The 19,963-nt window shown below is 48.4% G+C and overlaps 1 protein-coding gene across 1 annotated transcript in view; it reads left to right on the top strand.

Moving 5' to 3' along the window:
- The window catches only part of SLC2A9 (solute carrier family 2 member 9), a 166,635-nt gene that overhangs the window by 105,008 nt on the left and 41,664 nt on the right, over window positions 1–19,963 (top strand). The window contains exons 5-6 of the mRNA XM_033213748.1: window positions 3,324–3,425; window positions 6,406–6,481. Coding sequence (XP_033069639.1) covers window positions 3,381–3,425; window positions 6,406–6,481 — 121 coding nt within the window. The 5' untranslated portion in view covers window positions 3,324–3,380. The remainder of the gene's footprint in view (window positions 1–3,323; window positions 3,426–6,405; window positions 6,482–19,963) is intronic.

The raw sequence follows: 19,963 nt of genomic DNA, 5'->3' as shown, positions 1-19,963 counted from the left end.
GTCTTTGACCAAACATCTATTTCCTCAGGATCAATGCCCAGAAGGTGAGTGACTGAGTCCAAGGGTGTGGACATTTGCAGCCGCCCCTTGGTTTAAAACAGCATCTATCCCTCTTCCTTCCCTCTGAATAGTTAGCCCCAGGTGACTTTTGATAAATTCCATAGTCACTCTTGGCCTCTGATCCTGGGCCCAGATCACTGAGCATGCCGTGCCGAGATTGACATGTGTTGCACTGAGATTAATGTGTGTTGCATTGTTACACTGAAATTGGTATGAGTTACACAGAGATCAGCATAATCTCTCTGGGCCCACAATTTCATAATCTCTCTAAGCCCCTGATATCTCTAGGCTCTTTCTCCCATCACCTTTGCAGGGGGGTCCTACCTGGCACTGGGACCCAGCTCCCTTGCTCATGTTGCACTGGCCCTGGCGCGACAGCCCCATCAGTGTCTCCCCTTTGATGAGACCCAGCTCATGAGGTCCTAGGAGGAAGGGATGCTTTAAATACAGGCCTCTCTCCCTCCTTCCCTCAATCCCTCCCCCGCTCTCTCTTTCTCAGAAGCTACTGGTCTTTGCTTCTCCCCATGACTCTCGCTGGGCCTGACTTCCCTCCCCACTTCCCACCAAGTGAAGTTACTGTCGCTCAGTGTTCTCGAACCTCACTGTCCTCCTCTGCAAATGAGAATCATTCTACCTGCCTATAAAGACAGACCTTCACTCCCTCGGAAACACTTAGTCCACACCGGTCAGATATTCTTCTAGGCTCTGGGGAAACAAAGATGAAGGCACCTGGCCTTCAAGTGAAGAAAGAGAATCAGAGAGCCAGGAATGCAGAGGACCAGAAAAGCCATCAGTGCTCTTGTTCAGGTCCAGGAGCTGGACATCCAGGTGGGACACTGGGCTGTCACCAAGTGGTGGCATTGTCTATTTCTAGTTTAATGTCAAGAATATTTAATGTATCAACAACCAGAAGAGATTTTGTAGACCATCCCAGCTTTGCCACTTACCAGCCACGTGACCCTGGACAAGTTTCCAAAGCCTCTGTGCCTCTGTTTTTTTACCTGTAAAATGGAGCAAATAATAGAACATACTCAAGGTTGTCAGGATTAAATAAGTTGCTGGATGCAAAGTGCTTAATACGGTGCTTGGCACATAGTAGATGCTCAGTAAATGATCATTAGCTATCGATATCTAGACTAACTTCATTATCATCAGAAAAGATGAGAAATTAAGACATGGAAGGGTTAATTAACTTCTTCAAGGCCACACAGCCAGCTACAGGTAGGAGTTGGGACCAGACCCCCAGGGCACTCCTTAGTTAAAATGAATGATATATTTTCTGCCATTTATTGGCAACCTCTTTTGTTCATGAGTCTATTTCAGGCACTGTGAGTTCTTTCCCTTTATCTCACAGCTACCCTGCAAAGATGATATTATCATTCTCATTTTCCAGGTGGGGAAACTGAGACTTGGACAAGCCGAGTAACCTGTCCTGGGTGCAAAGAAGGCTAAGTGGCAGAGCCAGGACTTGAGCTCAGGCCACCCGTCTTCAGGCTTATGTGCCCCTGGATGCCACCTGTGCTCTGTTCCACTGGGCCAGGTTTCCAGGAGGCCAAGTTTAGAGGCTTGAGTCTGCCCTTCTTCCCTGGGCAACAGGAGAAAGGCGTTTCTGACTAGAAATGCCTTTTTGAGACATGTAGTCATCAGCCAGGCATGTTTTCCTCCCAGGTGTCTGCCTTTCTGGGTCAGCACCCTCTGGTGCTGACCCTTCAACGTTCATGCCTAGGGGACCAAAAGGTCCATGGCCCCAGGCAGCGCCACATGACCGGGTTGCTCAGCTGACCCACAGGGCTATGCCCTTCGCACAGGCAGCTGTCACTCACCCCTCAGTGCTGGCTGGCTCTGCCAGGCAGAACAACCGTCCATTGTCTAGATGGCTTTTCACCTGCTTCCCTCTAAGGAGCAGGCTATGAGGAAAGAGGAAGAGGTAGAGGGTGCTGGGGTCCCTGCAGCTGGACTCCATTGTGGAGAAACCCTGAGGCTTTGGGGCAGGATTGCAACTGTTCATCTCAGTGCTGTGACCTTCACGCCGTCACCTGAAGCTGGCAGGCAGGAGGCATGTGTGCTCTGGCTTCATGGCCCTCAGCAGTGTCACTGCTTCCCCTTGCCCAAGATAAATGACTGTCATGATGGGGACCTGCCAGCCTCAAAACCTTTGCTCCCACTAATCCCTCTGCCTGACAAGCTCTCCACATCTCTGGCCGCTACTGCCTCCTCCAGGAAGCCTCACCTGATTGCCTCATTGAGAAAATCCATGTATTTTTATTCAAATACCCTGGGCTCAATTTCTGGCCCTCTCTCACCTGCTTGCTCTGTGGTGTCTGCTGTTGTCTCACCTCTCTGACCCTCTGTGTTCTCTTTTTGTGAAATGGGGCATGAGAGGAGGATACCTCACATAATGTGAGTACCTAATGTGTGTGTTGCATGCAGTCTCTTTTTTAACCCACACTTCCACAGCAGACACTGCTGTTGAAGGATATTTTGATTCTTCTGTCACAGATAAAGGCCCTGGGGCCTTGGGAAGTGAAGTCACATGCCACAGTTCATATATCTGGAAAGTAGTAAAGCCAGAATATAAAGCCAGGTTTTTCTGTCTCTGACATTCAGCTACGATTACTCTTCCAGTCATTGGCAGTTGAGGAGCTGTTTCTGACCAAGTGGACAGGGGGCGCAGGGGGCACAGGAGCCAGCCAGATGGAGGTCAGTGACCGTCCTAGGCTGAGGGAAGCTGACTTGGAGGACACAGCTTTAGGGACTTCCTCAGGGACTCCCCACCTCACATCCCACAATGAAATTGACTCCCCCAGACACAGGCAGACTGGAAAACGACATGGGCTTCTCTGTCTACTCCCACCCCTGCGCCCTACTGTGGGTGCCTACCCCTATGAATCCCACAACATGGAGACACAGAGGAATCGCCTTCCATACAGGCTGGCTCTGAAGGGAGAGAAGGCCTCTGCTGACCATATCCATCCAGTTCCTTCTCCCAAACTCCCGATGGGAGAAGTCCACCCCAGCAAGGAAGATTAGGAGGAACGCGCTCGTATTAACACTGTAGGTGCTCAAGAATTGTGACTTTCTCTCCCTCACTTTTTCCTTTCTCATAAAGGGCATTGCTTCAGGGCTGTGGCTGTGAAGAAGGTGACCCAGCTGTCTCAGGATCAAAGCCAGTTTTTAATCATGATGCCATTGCCAGTTCCCAGTGCCACATTGTGGTTACAAATGGAATAATAGCTCTCTCTCTCTCTTTTACCCTGGACTAGGGCTTGGTCACTGAGCACCTGGGACGGAGACCCCTCCTCATTGGTGGCTTTGGGCTAATGGCCCTCTTCTTTGGGACTCTCACCATCACGCTGACCCTGCAGGTGAGATGATGTGCTTCTCACATTTGAGGGAGATAAGCATGGAGCTGGCTTCTGGCTTCATCATTTTGGGGCCTGTGATTTGTGGGTTCATACTTCTACCAGCAGTGCTTGTGATAAAGCTCTCCCCAGGGACAGCTCATCTCTGGAGCTGCTCAGGGTCTCAGTGAAGAGGGTTTGGTGAGGGGTCCTTGGACTGGGACATGAGAGACCTGACTTCTGGTCCTGTCACTTCTGCTGATGAGCTGTGTGATCTTGAGCAAGACACTTTCCCTCTCTGAGCCTCAGTTCACCCATCTATGGAATAGAAGAGCTTGCACTAGACAACCCTAAGATGCCCCTTCCAGCTGTCACCTCCCAGCTTGAATGCCAGGTGCTGCATATCAGCCACTTCCCCAGTTGTCACAATTTTATAGACAGTGGCTCTGGAGCCAGACAGCCTGTGTGGATCTCAGCTTTTCCTTACTGGTAATGAAACTTTAGCAAGTCAGCTCCTCTCCAGGCCTCATCTCTAAAATGGAACAGTCAGTCATCCCTTCATCCAAGGGTGTTGTGGGATGAAATGAGAAAATGCACGGAAAGCACTTGGAACAAGCACTCAGTGGACGTCCATGTAGGTGGAGGGGTGACAAAGGACTTCATCCTTACAACATCGGTATTTTTTTCTTTTATGGAGATAAGGAAACTGAGGGATAAATATAAATAAATGAGCTTCCCAAGGTTACACCACCAGAAGGTGGCAAGCTGGGATCAGATCCCGGGATCTTGGGCTTCTGTCCCCTGCATGGCTCAGGGCAGCCTGCATTAATTGAACACTGCCTCAGTGTCTCCAACTCATCTTGGTGCCATGGGAAGCATGAAGCAATGTTGCAGCAATTGATCAATCTTTGCATTTTTCAAAAATGCATCTGGAAATTGATAGGTGCACGTTTTGATCACCTGTCAAATGTCTTAGTGGCCCAAATTTTTCTAGAAAAAAGCACTGTTAGCATGGTAGTGTCTGATGGGTGCCCTTCGAAGAGGTAGGGCTGGCGAGCACGCTGACTGGCAGGAGGTGGAAACATTGCCTTCAAGGACAATGTACTAGCAGGTGCAGTTCCTTCCTGACAGCCAGGCCCAAGCTGTCCTGAGCCAGGCATCTTTACAGTCCTCTGAAGTTCTCAGGAAGCTAGTTGGGTGATGTTCTGGGCCATTGTCTTTCTGAAACTTGTGTCAGAAGTTTAAAAGGAAGGCCTGAAGCCCACAAACCCCATCTAAGCCTCACTTCACAAGGTTTCAGGGCTGTTCCTGGCTTGGCCACCCTTGTCTCCCCCAGTGCCCCACACCCTGCCCCCGGCAGCTCCTCAAGGGGCCTGGCAGTTTCCTCTCCTAGGGCTCTTCTGTGCTTGGCTAGCTTCTCCTTGCTTTCTGGACTCAGGAAGCCTTGGACACTCCTGAACACCTCTTCCTGCGGGAAGCCTCCCCTTGCTTCCAAGTCTGGGTGAGGTACCCTCTCCTGTGTTCCCATAAGCCCCAAGGGGGAACCCTGTGAGATCACTTATCACGGACCATTGACTTTCACTGTTGACGCGTCTCTCTCTCCCAATAGACAGTGAGTGAGTTGTGTAGGGCCGTGCCTGAACCGTATCTGCATTTCCACCTCCCATCCCAGTGTGTGGCACTCAGGGGCAGCTGAGATCAATCAGTTGAATGAGTGAGTGAGTGGCTTGGTACAGAAGCAAGTCATACAGTTTACGAGAGTCCACAAAGCTCCTCTCAACCCTTAGAGCTAATGGATTTGGACACAGAACAAGGGGAAGTAAGGAGTTACCCATTCCTCTGCCCTCTGTACCCATCATCCTCTACTCCAGACTATTTGCAGTTCAACCCCACACAGTGCCCTCTCAGGCTTCTGTGCCCTTGTGTATGCTGAACCCCCTCCTGGAACCTCTTTCCTTTCCTTTCCCACTGGGCTGACTCTGGCTCAACCTACAGAGGTGAGCACAGGCTCTTACCTTCCCTTCGAGTCAGGTGGCCTCTCCTGGGGAAACCCTGGCACCCCCACACACTCAGAACCAGTGACACTGTGTTCTAATGCTCAGCCGTCCAGTCTGCTAGAGCAGGAGCAATCCCAAAACATCCTTTTGCAACCAGCACCAAGCCACCCACCCCCCAGATGAATGCCAGCTTCTCCAGACACATTCCATGAACTGAATTAACTCATCTCACACCTTGCAAGACGGCAGGGGTACAAATACGGTTCTTTATATAATAATACCAGAACTAAGGTAACTTTTTAAAAACAAAATATAGAAGTCTTTAAAATGTATATCAGGAAATATATATATATATGTATATATATGTGTATATCTATACATACACACACACTTTAAGTTCTGGGGTACATGTGCAAAACATGCAGGTTTGTTACACAGGTATACATGTGCCATGGTGGTTTGCTGCACCCATCAACCCATCATCTACATTAGGTATTTCTCCTAATGCTATCCTTGTCCCAGTCCCTGACCTCCCAACAAGCCCCGGCATGTGATGTTCCCCACCCTGTGTCCATGTATCCTCATTGTTCAACTCCTACTTATGAGTGAGACATGCAGTGTTTGGTTTTCTGTTCTTGTGTCAGTTTGCTGAAAATGATGAACTTTTATAAATGTGATAAAGCTGTGAAAATTGCTCATATTGCCTGCTGCCAACTAAGCACTCAATCAATGTGAGTTATTGATTTATTTACCACTTCCTGTATGCCAGGACTGTGTCAAACTCATCACAGGCTTCATCTGATTTCATCATGGCTATAAAATAAGCAGATGGAATGACTGAAGGGTTGTCATTGTTCCCATGTTATAGATGCTGAAGCTGGGGCTTGGGGACATCCAGTGACCTGTCCAAGGTCGCACAGATGGGTGGAGGAGGAGCTGGTGTGGGAACTCAGGTCCTCTGGACACACCATCACCTCCTCACCTGACCACTCCCTATTCTCTGCCAGGACCATGGCCCCTGGGTCCCCTACCTGAGTATCGTGGGCATTCTGGCCATCATCGCCTCTTTCTGCAGTGGGCCAGGTAAGGCGCCCCTCCCTCCTCACTGCCCCGCCCAGGGGCTCATGGCATCACCAAGCTAGGGAGCTCTCCTCATACAGACTCTAGGGGCACCTAGAGCCCAGAAAAAGCAAAGCCTGACTGGGGATGTGTGTCTGCTGCCTTCCTTTTGGCCCGATTGAAATGTAGCCGACTGTCTGCAGTCTACCCCACAGAAGGTGAAAACGGGCTCACCTGAAGATGAGTGGGAGATAATATCCCACCGCACAGCAAGAGCAGTTCACACGCGGGAGGGCTCGGAGCCAGAGGCGACACTGGTTTGTCATGAATCAAAGACAACCAAGTCACACAGTCTGTGCCTAAGCAGTTACGGTCTAGGGTGGAAGATGTGGCAATAATCATGGCCATGTCTAAGACATATTAATCATTGATTTTGTGTTATACTTGGCTAAGAACTTGACCTGTGTAAGCTCACTTAAGGCTCAGGACAGTTCCAAAGAAGACAGAGATGGAAGTTGACTTGCATGAGTGAGTAGGTAGAGTGGCCTGACAGCCAGGCCCAGGCCCCAACCAACAGCTTACATGGTACCTGCGTGAGTGTGCACCTGGAGTATCCCAGTCTCAGTTTACCCAGGACTCATTTCTAGCCCTGCTATTTGCTAGCCATGGGTCAGTAGGAGAGACTTCTTCTCTTTGTTAGCCTCAGTTTCCCCATCTGTACAATAACAAGGATGCAATGCAACTGAGGATCCTACCATTCCCTGGCTCTGTGTCCATGTCCAGCAGGGAACTCCAGCAGAGGCCAAGGTCAGACTGAGAAGGGGGGCTTCTCAGTCTTTTCATTTCTTTCTAGTTGGCAAATCAGCTTGGCTGAGGATGAATTAAAAGCATGTTGATTTTCGTGGTTCCAGGCATTCCTGCTTCAGGTATTAACTCAATGCAGAGGTCAAGAACAATCTTTGGTCTTTGTCTCCTAAATTCGAAGACCCCTAACTCTTAGCACTTAGTGTTGAAATGAAGTCTGTGCTGACACATGCAGACATTCACAATTAACTGAGGCAGAACACGACATGGGAATGACTTCAGAGCTGGAGGGAGGTCATCTGGCAGACGAGGAAACCTTCCAGGGGCTAAGACGAACTAGAATTAAGTCATCCCAAGTTTGGAAAGACCATAAAGATTTTCTAGTTCAGTCATTTATCAGAAGCTTAAGTCCTAGTCATGGTTTCCCTGCCAGGAATTCCTTCAGCCATGGCTTGATTACATCTATTGACAGGGAACTCACCGCCTCACAAAACAGGCAATTCTACGTCCACAGGTCAGATTTGGTCCTGGCCCATTTTATATGACCCACCAGCCAAGAATGGCTTTTGCATTTAAAAGGGGGAAAGAAAGAATGCATGCCGGGGACCACATGTGGCCTGAAAAGCTTCATATATTTTCTTTCTAACTTTTTATTGTAAACATTTGTCAACCCCTGCTATAGTTCCTTAGCTCTGAAGTTTGGAACTGGGAGAGTGGGCTAGCTTGTGAGGTAGGGAGGGAGGAATTTCCAGGCAGTGAGAGCAGCCACTGCTAGAGCATAGAAAGAAGTTCATATCAAAGGAAGCTTAAATCAACCACCAGGGCCAGAGCAGTGGTGCTCCAACATTGCTCAGTCACCAGGGCTTTTAAAGCCCTGGTTTTCAGGCTGCACTGAAGGGCAACCAGCCCATAATCTTGGAGGGATAGGGCTCAGGCTTGGCATTTTCTAGCGCTGCGTGATTCCAAGGTGCAGCCAAGTTCAAGAACCACTGGGCTAGAGCAGTTTTTAAACCCTGGCTGAATATATTACCATCACCTGGTGACTTAAGAAAAAAAAAAAAAAACAGAGCAAACACGGATATTCAGGCCTCATCCGATGACAGCTGTGTGCCCATGAAGAACCACTGCCCAGAGTGCAGGGTGAGACACAGAGGAGGAGTCCGGAGATAAGCTAGAAGCAGATCTCAGAGTGTCTTAGATGTTGCACTAGGGATTTGATTTGCAGTTTTGTGGAACTCCCTAGAGGTCTGTTGGGGAATCTGTGTGCATGAATGCCACAGGGTAGACCGGCAGCGAGAAGAAACTGGAGGCAGAGACACCCGCCAGGGGCCTGGAGCCGCAAGCCCAGGACAGTTATCTGGGACAATGCCAGCCCTGCAAAGGGTCCCATGGGCGTTGCCACTATGATAAGCGCAGGTCATGAGGGCAAGAAAGCTGTACGTTTCACGGTGTGATTTAGTGCTTCTCGAGTTATCTTTTTTCCATAACAGCTGCTTTCCCAGAAGAAACAGTAAATGTCAGCATTGTATCTGAGTGAAAAGTTGACCTTCTTCCCCACCCATTCACACACGTAAGCCAGATTGGACTCATCCACAAATCTGCCTGAAGTTCCTTGCTAACCAAAACCACACAGCTTAGCCTTCTCTGTTTTTTTCTTTTTTCTTTTTTTTTTCCAAGCCTTTTCGCAATGATCCTGATTCTGTTCCAATTGTTTGCAACTGTGGCTTTCTTTTGACTGTAGAACATGCTGCATTTCCAGGGCTTTAAATGCTGGGCTCCCCATCAGTGTCTATGAGACTCCCTGGAGGGAAGGCTGCCTGCGCCTCCCAATCCCAGATCACCTGTCAGCCCCTGTCCTCCGCTTCCCCAATCCACCTTCAACCCCCTGTGTTGACCCTGCATCTGGGCCTCGCTGGCTAGCAATGACTTTAGCCACAAGATTGACTAGGGTTTAGAAGCTTCATTTAAACTCACATTGACAGTGTACAGTTTAAAGCCTCAGGGAACTTACCTGTCTAAGGAAAGCTGCCACTTAGACTGTGAGATCATCTTGCATCTTCCTAAGTGGACAGGGTACAGCGAGTCCCCAGAGGAGCCACCCCAGGAAAATGTGGCAGGAAGATGCTCAGAGCTGAATGGCGGAGAGACTCACTGGCCTGCTCTCCATGATTAAATAAGAGGGATGGATCTCCCAGGAGAGGGCCAGGAGGCCGCCTGAGGCAGCTTCTGTGAGGAACAGGTCCATGTAAGAAAACTTGACAAGGAGTTGAAATTAAGTGAAAGGAGAGAAAGAAAACGAGGGAGGCAGTTTCCTGCTGCATATTTTATTTGTGTGCATAACCCCAAGGCAGTGGCAGGGAAGTCTAACAAATGAGGCAAAAGAAAAGAGCTTCACCTTTTGAGAAAAGATCTTTGCCAAAATGTGTCAATTCCAGTTTTAAAAATAATATGATGCCCTGACTCTGTGCCTGGCACCAAGTTAAGTCCTCTATGGGGAGTTTGTGTTTCAGTGGGGTGGACAGATGCAAACAAGATGGAGCAGTAAGGCCACTGCCATTATCAAGGTGCAAATTAAGGTCTGAGCACCTCAGAGGAAGGAGCGGTCCTGGTGGAAATGCCTTACTCAGTGCATACCTTGCTTGGAAAAAGAACCCCTCTGTTGATTACATTCATTTCAACTGGAAAGACTGCAGGAGCATACTAGCATTTGAGGGGACCTACGTGGTTGGCTCTGCCTGCCCTGCCTGCCCTCCCTCTCTATCCCACATTCTCCCTGCGCTGCAGCCATCTGGAGCCACAGGCAGCTGCCCCCCGCGCCCCACACACACTTCATGGTTCCAGCCTTTGCATGTGCTATTTCCCCACTTGCAACAACCACTCTTATTCATCTATTTGAGGTGTGGCTTCTCATCTTCAAAAAATCAGCCCATACTGCATCTTGAGGCTTTCTTAGAAACAGACAGATAGACCCTCTGGGCTCCCACAGCCCCCTGGGTTAACTCCTAGTGTATCCCCCCACCCCTATTACAATGGCCATTGTTGGTCAGTCCTCCTAACATCAGGGACTGCTTCAAAGACAAGAACCTTGTTTCTATCACCTGTATCCAAACACACAGCCTGACTATGGGTCAGCACTCAATAAATGCTTGTATTTTTCATGAATTCTTTCAAAACATACTCATTGAGTTCCTACTGTGTGGTGTGTGGTGTTTTCTACCACCACAGCTCACACCAAATGTGTGTGTGTATTCTGACACCTAATACATGTCATTTTTCCACACCACCTCTCCAATTTGTCTCCACCAACAACTGGGTGTCCAACAATTCAACTAAATTCTGACACTGCCTCCCCAGAGCGAGCACAGAGCCTACAAGTTAAAGAGTTCAGTCCCACAAGACTTTCCTCACTTCAGACACCAGCCAAAAATAGAGTCCCAGGGAGCCGGCACTTCTGCCCTGATGACTACAAATTCAGGGATTTCCAAGGCTACGCTCAGGTTTGATAATTTGCTAGCATGACTCCCAGAACTCAGGAAAGTGCCCTACTTAAAATTACTGCTTTATTATAGAGGCTACAACTCAGAAACAGCCAAGTGGAAGAGAGGCGTAGAGAAGGTATGGGGGTGTGTCAGGGGGCATAGAGCTTTCATGCCCTCTCTGGATACACCAGCCTCCTAGCACTTCAATGTGTTTACCAACTGGGAAACTCCCCAACCCTGTCATTTAGAGGTTTTTATGGAGGCTCCATTATGTAGGCATGATGGATTCCATTATTGGCCATTGGTGATTGAACTCAGCCTGCAGCCCCTCTGCCTTCTTTGGAGGCTGGAAGATGGAGCTGAAGGTTCCAACCCTCCAAACATGGCCACTGCTACCTTGAAACCATCTAATGGCCCACCTGAGTCACCACATTAGGGGTTCATTATAAATGACAAAAACCACTCTTGTTACTCCAGAAATCCCAAGGCTTTTAAGAAATCTGGGCCAAAAACTAGGGACAAAAATCAAATATATATATTGCAATTATATGTGTGTGGTGTGTGTGTGTGTGTGTGTGTGTGTGTGGTGTGTTATGCCACAGTGCCAGCCCTGGGCTGGGAGCTGGAGATAAAAGTATGAACAAGACAGTGTCTCTATCCCCTATCCCCACAGAGGAAGAGGAGAGGGACAGGAACAGGTGAGAATGACCACTTAGACATTCTATAGGAGGAAGGGGGCTGACGTTCTCAACTGCGTTGGCTGCTGGCCCCGACTGACCCCGAGGGGAAACCCTCCTGCAGACAACGTTGATAATCCAAGCCAGGCTCTTAGGATTGCACACAGCAGGTGTGCCCCAATGGGAGCCTGGTGAGATCCAGAGCGGGTAAAGGCTGTGTCCAGCAGACCCAGGAGAAGAGTCTGGGACAGGAAGATGGGAGGAGCATCAGATAACATAAAGAGTCAAAGCCATGCACTTGCTCGACATTGTCTCAGTGCCAGGCCTGCACCTGCAACATCTGAAAAGAAGGAACTATGAAGCATCCTGGTCCTGCCCTACAAGTGGAAGGGCTCAGTCCTTTAACTCCTCCAATGCTGGAGGAACCCACAAAAGAGACATACCTGGGAATGAATAATTATTGCGTACTGGATTTACGGGAGGCAGGAGAGGGAAAAAAGTAGGAACACTTGGGTGTCAAATTCCATTGTTCATACGTGGTCCCTTTCAATTCTCTCATGCCTGCAAAGTTGAACCATAATCTCAAAAGTGGCAAGGTGGAGTCCAGAGTCAAGCCCAGCTATGTCTGCTTCTGAATCTCATGCCAGGGGGGCCGGCGCTACCCCAAGTTGGGTGGGAGGGCTCTGTGCACCATCCTGCACTGCCCCGAGAGGGAGTTCAGCCAGCAAACAGAAAGGTCTCCCTGCCTGGCATGGGGTGCTTAGGCAGGTACAGGCACGTTCTTACTTGTTGAATGAATGAACAAGTGAATGAAGAAATACTAAATGAAAGAAAGAACCCTATCCATGGCCTTGGCCCCACCCCAATTACCTTAAGTATCCCAGAACTTTAGGGGGAGTCAAATCAGATGACTCCTTTCCCCCTCAGAAGTTAGGGAATTGTGTGCAAAGGAGAATGACAAATTACGTTCTAACCCTCCTGCCCAAGCAGAAAGTATTGGATAGAAGAAATAAACATATACACATTAAAATAACTAGAGCTATAAGTTAAGAGACATAACGACACTAAATTGGTATATAGTCACAATTTTTGAAAAATTGTTTAACGAAAATCAAATGGAAAGTCTCACAAATCTAGACTTTAAATAGTAGCCGTTGCTGAGGACACATCAGTGTCTCTAAAATGAATTTATTCAGAAGGTGAGAATTAACCCCAGCATTGGTGCTAGTCCCTGTCTAGAAACAAAGACCCAGACTCCACACCATTACCGCACAGGCTTTCAGGGAAAGGAATTAAAAGATGAACTATCTAAAACTACCCTGTGAACTCTAAACCATTATAGAAATGTGAAATTTCATCCAGCTCCAGCAGGAATCAGGGAATCAGGAGATACAGTCAGGAGGGTTTTGTTTGTTTGTTTGCAGGTTTGTTTGTTTGTTTTAGAGACAGGGTCTCACTCTGTCACCCAGGTTGAAGTGCAATGGTGTGATCATGACTCACTGCAGCCTCTACCTCCTGGACTCAGGCTATCCTCCCACCTCAGCCTCCTGAGCAACTGGGACAAGTGCATGCCAACATACCTGGCTAATTTTTTAATTTTTTTGTGGAGATAGAGCCTTGCTGTGTTTCCCAAGCTGGTCTGGAACTCCTGGGCTCAAGTTATCCTCCCACCTTGGCCTCCCAAAGTGCTGAGATTACAGGCATGGACTGCCAGGATTTTAGAAGCAGTTGCGTGAATGGACTATTTACAGTCCTATGGGCAGGGATAGGGAACCAGAGAGAGACGGAGGCCCTCCGGGATGAACAACAGTGGGAAGCTGCCACCACTTCAGGGGTAAACTAATTTTCATTAAATTTCTCCATAACAAAAGGATATAAACACTAAGAAGTAAGATTTCATCAGGTAGGGCTAAGCTTTTGCAGCTCTGCAAACCATTGTGATATTTAAGATTTCTTGCCACCTCCCAAGAACCAGTTCTCACCCCTGTCGATGATGCGTGGCAGAGATTCATTTCCGCTTTTATCAAAAACTATTTTGAGATTCTGAGAACCAAACAGGCAAATTCAACAATGTGATGTGCTCCTGCCTGTGGCTTTGTTGGACGCTCCATGTCAGACCCCACACTCTGATGTCAATTTACAGGGCAATGCCCAGTGCCAGTGGAGGTTAAGTCAATAACATCCTAATTAGTCCTTCAGCCCTGGGAGCACAAAGAGGAATAAGAAAGGTCCCAGCCAGGAGCTTGGAGTTCAGTTTCCAAGTAAAGAAGAGGAAGAGGTAGTCATTGGCTCTGTCACTGGAGTAAAAGGGGAGGTGGATAGAGGAAGTTGAGACTCACAGAAGTTAAGAGCTTTACCTGGATCACACAACAGTGAACCAGAATTCCACTTCCTATCAGTTTGACTCCAGAGCCTGAGTCCTTAAGGTCTACAATAGGCAACTAAGCTAAAGGCAGGTCCCGAGCACTAAGGGGGCACAGAGGAGATGTGTGTCTGGGTGAACGGGCATCATGTTACCTAGAGGAGGTACAACTTGGACTGATTTCTAAATATTGAGTCAGAGCAAGCACAGCCACCAAGTATGGGTTCTCAGGGTGTGCACTACACAAGAAGCCATTTCTAAAGACACAGCATCCCATCTTAGACAGAACCTAACCTATGGCCATTTCTAAAGACACAGCATCCCATCTTAGACAGACACTAACCTATGGCCATTTCTAAAGACACAGCATCCCATCTTAGACAGAACCTAACCTATGGCCATTTCTAAAGACACAGCATCCCATCTTAGACAGAACCTAACCTATGGCCATTTCTAAAGACACAGCATCCCATCTTAGACAGACACTAACCTATGGCCATTTCTAAAGACACAGCATCCCATCTTAGACAGAACCTAACCTATGGCCATTTCTAAAGACACAGCATCCCATCTTAGACACTAACCTATGAGAACATGGGTGCCAATGTGGGGATGTGAGGTCTCCCAGCCAGGTTGTGACACAACAGGGCTGCACCATCTCCTACATCAACCCACAAGCAAAACAGTCATGCACACAGCTGGGAATACACAACATCCACACATACTGATTCACACACATGCACACACACACACGTGTACTCCGTTCTCCAGAGAGCCTCTGAGCTTCCTTTCTAGCCCACTCTCAGAGACCTGATTCTCATCCTCTGCACGGTTCCAAAACTGGCATGGGTGCTCCACTTTGTTGGAAGGGCACAGAGCCTAGGTGTACACTGGCTCGTGGGTGGGGTAAGCAGACAGCTGTGGGGGCACAGCATTTCCATGTATTTCCTGAATGATTCCCCAGCAACCAAAGGCTCCAGAATTGGTGGCCAGATCTACCAACCCTGTGGCTGTGCAATCCACCTCATTTAATCCTCATGGCAGCCCAGGAAACAGACCATCTCATTCTCACTTCGCACATGAAGGGCTGAGTCTCTGAGAGATCATAACTCATAGGTTTTACAGGGCAGGTGCCCCCGAAGTCAGAGGGGTGGCAGTGTTTGTGCTCTTAGCTCCTGTAGTGGGCTGAGCAGTGTCCCCCAAAGATTCATGTTCTCTCAGAACTTCAGAATGTGACCTTGGTTGGAAATAAGGTCTTTGCAGATGTACTCAGTTAAGGATCGCAAGATGAAACCATCTAGATTTAGGGTGGGCCCTAAATTCAGTGACTGGTGTCTGTATAAGACAAGGAGAGGACACAGGGAGGAGAAGGGCATGTGAAGGTGGAGGCAGAGATTGGAGTGAGTGATGCATCTAGAATCAAAAGAACACCAAGGATTGCCAGCAGCAGAAGCCAGGAGAGAGGCGTGGATGGTTTCTTCCTCAGAGTCTGCAGAGGGAACCTACTCTACCAACACCTTGATTCTAGACTTCTGCCTCCAGAACAATGACAGAATAAATTTCTGTTCTCTTAAGTCCCCAAGTTTGTGGTGATTTGTAACAGCAGCCCTAGAAAACGAATATAGCCAATAAGTTGGTAGGAAAGTATTTCCTAATCCCCCATGCAGCTGTAGAAGTACCAGAGCTTTGGAAATTAGTGAGCTCCACCATTCGACATTTCATGTCAAACAATGGTGGGTGGGCAAGGTCCCTGCCAAGGTTACGGTGCACTTTCAGCTCTTTCAAGAACACCAGGGAACTTTTAAAATTAGTAATATTATCTTCCTAGCCAGGCACAGTGGGTTGCACCTGTAATCCTAATACTTTGGGAGGCTAAGACGGGAAGATCTCCTGAGTCCAGGACTTGAAGGTTGCAATGAGCTAAGATTGCACCAATGTACTGCAACCTGGGTGACACAGCAAGACCCCACACACCTCCAAAAAATCTTCCTACGTTAAGCACTTGGTCAGTGCTAGATACTTGGCCACACACACCCTAATCCTTACAAAGTCTCCGCAAGGAGACCCTCCTCTCCCCATGAGGACACCACAGCTCCAGGGAACCCTGCTTGGGCCACATCTCATGGCACGCAGTGTAGGTGGCCCAGCCAGGATTTGAACGCATGTCTGCCCAATCCGAAGTCTCCTTTTTCCAGTCGGTCTCCCTTGCATTTTCACATGTTCCGTTTTACTACTTATCACTTTCCCGCAGCCTATGGCAGAGTTAATCAGTGAGCTTATCACCTGAAACTTGAATGCAAAAACGTGGCAGTGTTCCTTATGATTTTTTGCCAAAACCCTCTGGAAAACCTCTCCCCTCAGAAGCAGTCCAAGCAAATGCTGTTCTGAGAAAGATTTTGAGTCCTTCAGAGTTTTGGTGCCTACGCTGGGGTTTTCAACAGAAATGTAGAAAACCTCAAAAACTGGCTCTGGGGTCCCTGAAATCAGTGACACCTGCCAGGCTCATAGGTCTTTCTCGTAGTTTCTGTCAGCAGCTGTCTTCCTCTTCACTGTCACTTGGGCAATCCCTGGGAATCCAGCAGAGGAATTTGTCACTTAATTATTCCTTGCAGCTGCTAAGATGGTGAGAACAGTCCTCTGTTGGGCTGTATCCGTTTCCTGTGGCTGCTGTGACAAAGTTCCACAAATGACAGCAATGTGCTCTCCCACAGTTCTGAGGCCAGAAGGCAGAGATAGAGGCTTCAGTAGGGATGCAGTGCCCCTCCAGAGGCTCTGAGGGGAGTCCCTTCCATGCACCTCTCCTGGCCTCTGGCAGCTGCCAGTGCTCCTTGGCTTGTGGCTGCATCACTCCAGTCTCTGCCTCCACCATCACAGACCTTCCCCTATGTGTGCATCCCAAAACTCCCTCTTCCATGCTCTTACAAGGACCCGTGTGATTGCATTTAGGACCCATGCTCCTCCTCTCAACATCCTTAACCTAATCATATTTTTGCTGTTTGAGTGATATTTTCACACTCCAGGATGAGGACATGGATGTACATTTGTGGGGCCGCCACTCAGCCCACTGCACTGGACTAGAGATAAGCATCTGTTTTCTCATATGCTTTGGTAAACGCTTTGGCCTCCTCTACCAAAAACAGTTCATTCAAGTTAGATCCTAGTTTATTGGACACCTTCTTACTGTCTGCCAGTCACTGTGCTAGGTCTAAGCTACAGAGATGAGCAGGGGACAGCCACCAGACCCTTGGGAGAAAGACTGGTATAAAATCAAATAAGAGTCATAACTGATGTATTGCCAAGCCATCCCATCTGCCTGGTGTGTCAGGTAAGAGTCCCAGAGCAGGAAATGGTTGGCTGTGGTTTAGCAAGGTGAACAGGGAGGAGTTCACTGGGCAAATGTGAGGAGGGGGCATTGTCAGAGGAAGGAGGAGTCTAGGAGCCCAGGGCCAGAGGCAGGAGGCTGACAATGTGCCTGGAAATGGGAACCAGCAGCCGGTGAAAGTGCAAAGGTAGGCAGACCTTAGAACAAAGAAGGCCTTAATGTGTAGAACTGCCCTGAAGCCAGTGGGAAGCTACTGTTGGGTTTTAAGCAGGAGGCATGGACTGACCAGGTTTGCCTGTGAGAGTTGATTCTAGAAGCTCGGTGGAGACAGAGATTGATGCTTAGGCCTGAGGCTGGAGACCACTCCCCGGTTCCATCCACTTCTCAGCCTCCGTTTTCTCTGTGGAAAAGTCCAGATCCCAGCTTACACTATTTCTCTCTTACGGATTAGTGTGAGAGTCAAATGAGATCATTATTGCCAATAAGCTCTGTCAATACACAGAATTTAGTTTACCATTTTCATTGACTTCGCTTGTGGGTTAAATAAACACTAAAATAAAAACCATCAGGGAGCCTGGCTGAGCAGGAATAACCTCTTTGATGAAGGAAAACATTCCCCTTTATATGTCAGCAACTTTGATCCCAGAGGGAATCAGAACTTATGCCTTTGGGGGGTGTTCCTGCAGACACAGAGCTGTTCTCCCCCTGGGAACCTCACCACTGCTCAAAATGTGATACAAACATGAGCTGACTTAGTTATCTCAATGTTCAAACTTGAAAAAAATAAACATTGTGTTCCAAAATCTTCAGCGTTAGTCACAAAATTACTGAGGGGAGAAGCTCTGCTCTGGGTTCATGAAGCACTCAGTTAATCCCACAGGTATGGGGGTTCCTGGGGTGATGTGGGGAGAGCTTTGAGCTGGCTGTCAGCTCCACAGACAATTGACTTCTCATATCCCCTACATATGAGCTCCTCAACAGGTGACAACTGGGGTGCAGAGGACTCTAGGGACTTCCTTGTTTAGTTCATGCCATTTTATGAAGGTGCAGGTGCCCAATCGAAATAAATAGGTGGATAGCATTTCCCCATCAGGGTAGTAAACAATTCTGGGGAAGAAGCCCTGGGTAGCTGGACGCTTTGAAGTCAAGAGCTTTCCAGCCAGGCAGGAGTTGATTATTATCAGGTCACCTGGGTTCTAATTACATGATGGGCCACGTGCTCAAGGGAATTTAAGGGAACAACTGCCTGCCCTGCCACAGTGGACTAGCAAAGGCACCAGGCTGCACTGCCAGGCAGCTCTGAGGTCAGAACACTCTTGAGCCGCTGCTCTGGGCATGGCCCCATCAGAGATGAGTGGTACTCTGGTTAGGGAAACAGACAGAACTTGACTAATGCCCACCGGAACAGACCACTTTCTCCAGCGGGAACATAGCAGAGGGCTTGGGGGACAACAGAGGAGCGCATGGAACTATCCCAGGTCAGGCGAAAATCCACCACTTGGGGTTCTTTCAGCTCCAAGACTGACAGAGGGGAAAGACATGCCTGTGGAGAAGTCAGCATGAGCAGAATCGCTGAGGTGTGACTGTACAAGGCACGTTCTCAGAGGCCCGTAATTGAGTGTGTCTGGGCAGTACATTCCAGGGCCTCGGGTAGGGGGCACGCATGTGAGTGGCATGCATGAATTCACTCCACCAGTTCACAGAACGGGATCAGCATGCAGAGGCTTCATGCTTAGTCCCCTGCACAGGGGGACAGTCCATTAAATCTCAGGAATATTATTTCAACCCCTGCATCCTTTTAAGCAGTTGATCATTAGCCCATTTCTCTCCCAGGCAGTCAGACCTCCATCCACGGTGTCCCCAGCTCTCAGTGGGTAGTGTGAGTCCCTCTCACCAGGTTTGGGTTGAGTGAGGCTCCCCTGCACTCCCCATGGTGGGGCGAGGGAAAGGGACTTATGGCTCAGCAATAGGTGCCCCTCTATCTCTACAGAAATCTTCCCTGCTTCCCTACTTTCTCTTCCACTCCTAATTAGGAATGTCATAATGATAATCATCATTATCATCTTCTTCATCATTATCACCAATACTATTTATTGAGTACTTATTATGGGCCAAGCATGGAATTAAGTACTTTACCTGCATTATCTCCTTTAACAAGAAGCTCAAGAGTTAGTTGAGAAAGAAAGGGAGGCATTCCACTCCAGTCGCCTCAGCTGACATGAGAAACCCACATGGCTGCAGAGAGTGCAGGCTGGGTTGGGGGATGGAACCAGGCCTTGAAGGAAACACTGCTTCCACTTTCTTTGTTCTTTAGCAGCTTTAATTACCAAGCTCTTGTGGAAGCTGAGGGAATTGGCATTAACTCAGTTTTAATTTGTACTTTTGCAAATGAAATGTAGTTACATGACAATGATTCACTTCTGTAAGGTGTCAAAAATAAACTGCTAGGATGGAAAAGGGCCCATTGCATTCACACACGGCCCATTGTTTTTCTGTTAAACTGAGGAAAGCAAGATTCACGCTGGCAAAAAGTTTTGAAGGACTACTCTTCGTCTCCCCATGTTGGGAACAGTGTGACCAGCATTCAGGAGATTCTAGGCTCCAAAAGTGGATGTGTAAAGAACAAAAGATGATTCTCCTGGAGAGCCAACATGAAGTGGGGAGGACTGTGAGCTCTGAGTCCACCCACCATGGGTCGAATCCTCCATGCAACCAGTAGAGTGGTGCTGGCCTGTTCCCACCCTCATGCATCAGTTTACCCACATGTAAAATGGGCACTAGGTGCTGAGAGGAAACAACATACATGAAGCGAGTCAGATGCAGCCCACACGCGTGGATGTGGAGTACGTCCAAGGTGCTGGC

The sequence above is a fragment of the Trachypithecus francoisi genome, unplaced genomic scaffold (genome assembly GCF_009764315.1).
Source record: "Trachypithecus francoisi isolate TF-2019V2 unplaced genomic scaffold, Tfra_2.0 Lachesis_group1, whole genome shotgun sequence".
Classification (NCBI taxonomy): Eukaryota; Metazoa; Chordata; class Mammalia; order Primates; family Cercopithecidae; genus Trachypithecus; species Trachypithecus francoisi.
This window is presented reverse-complemented; position numbering and strand designations above follow the sequence as displayed.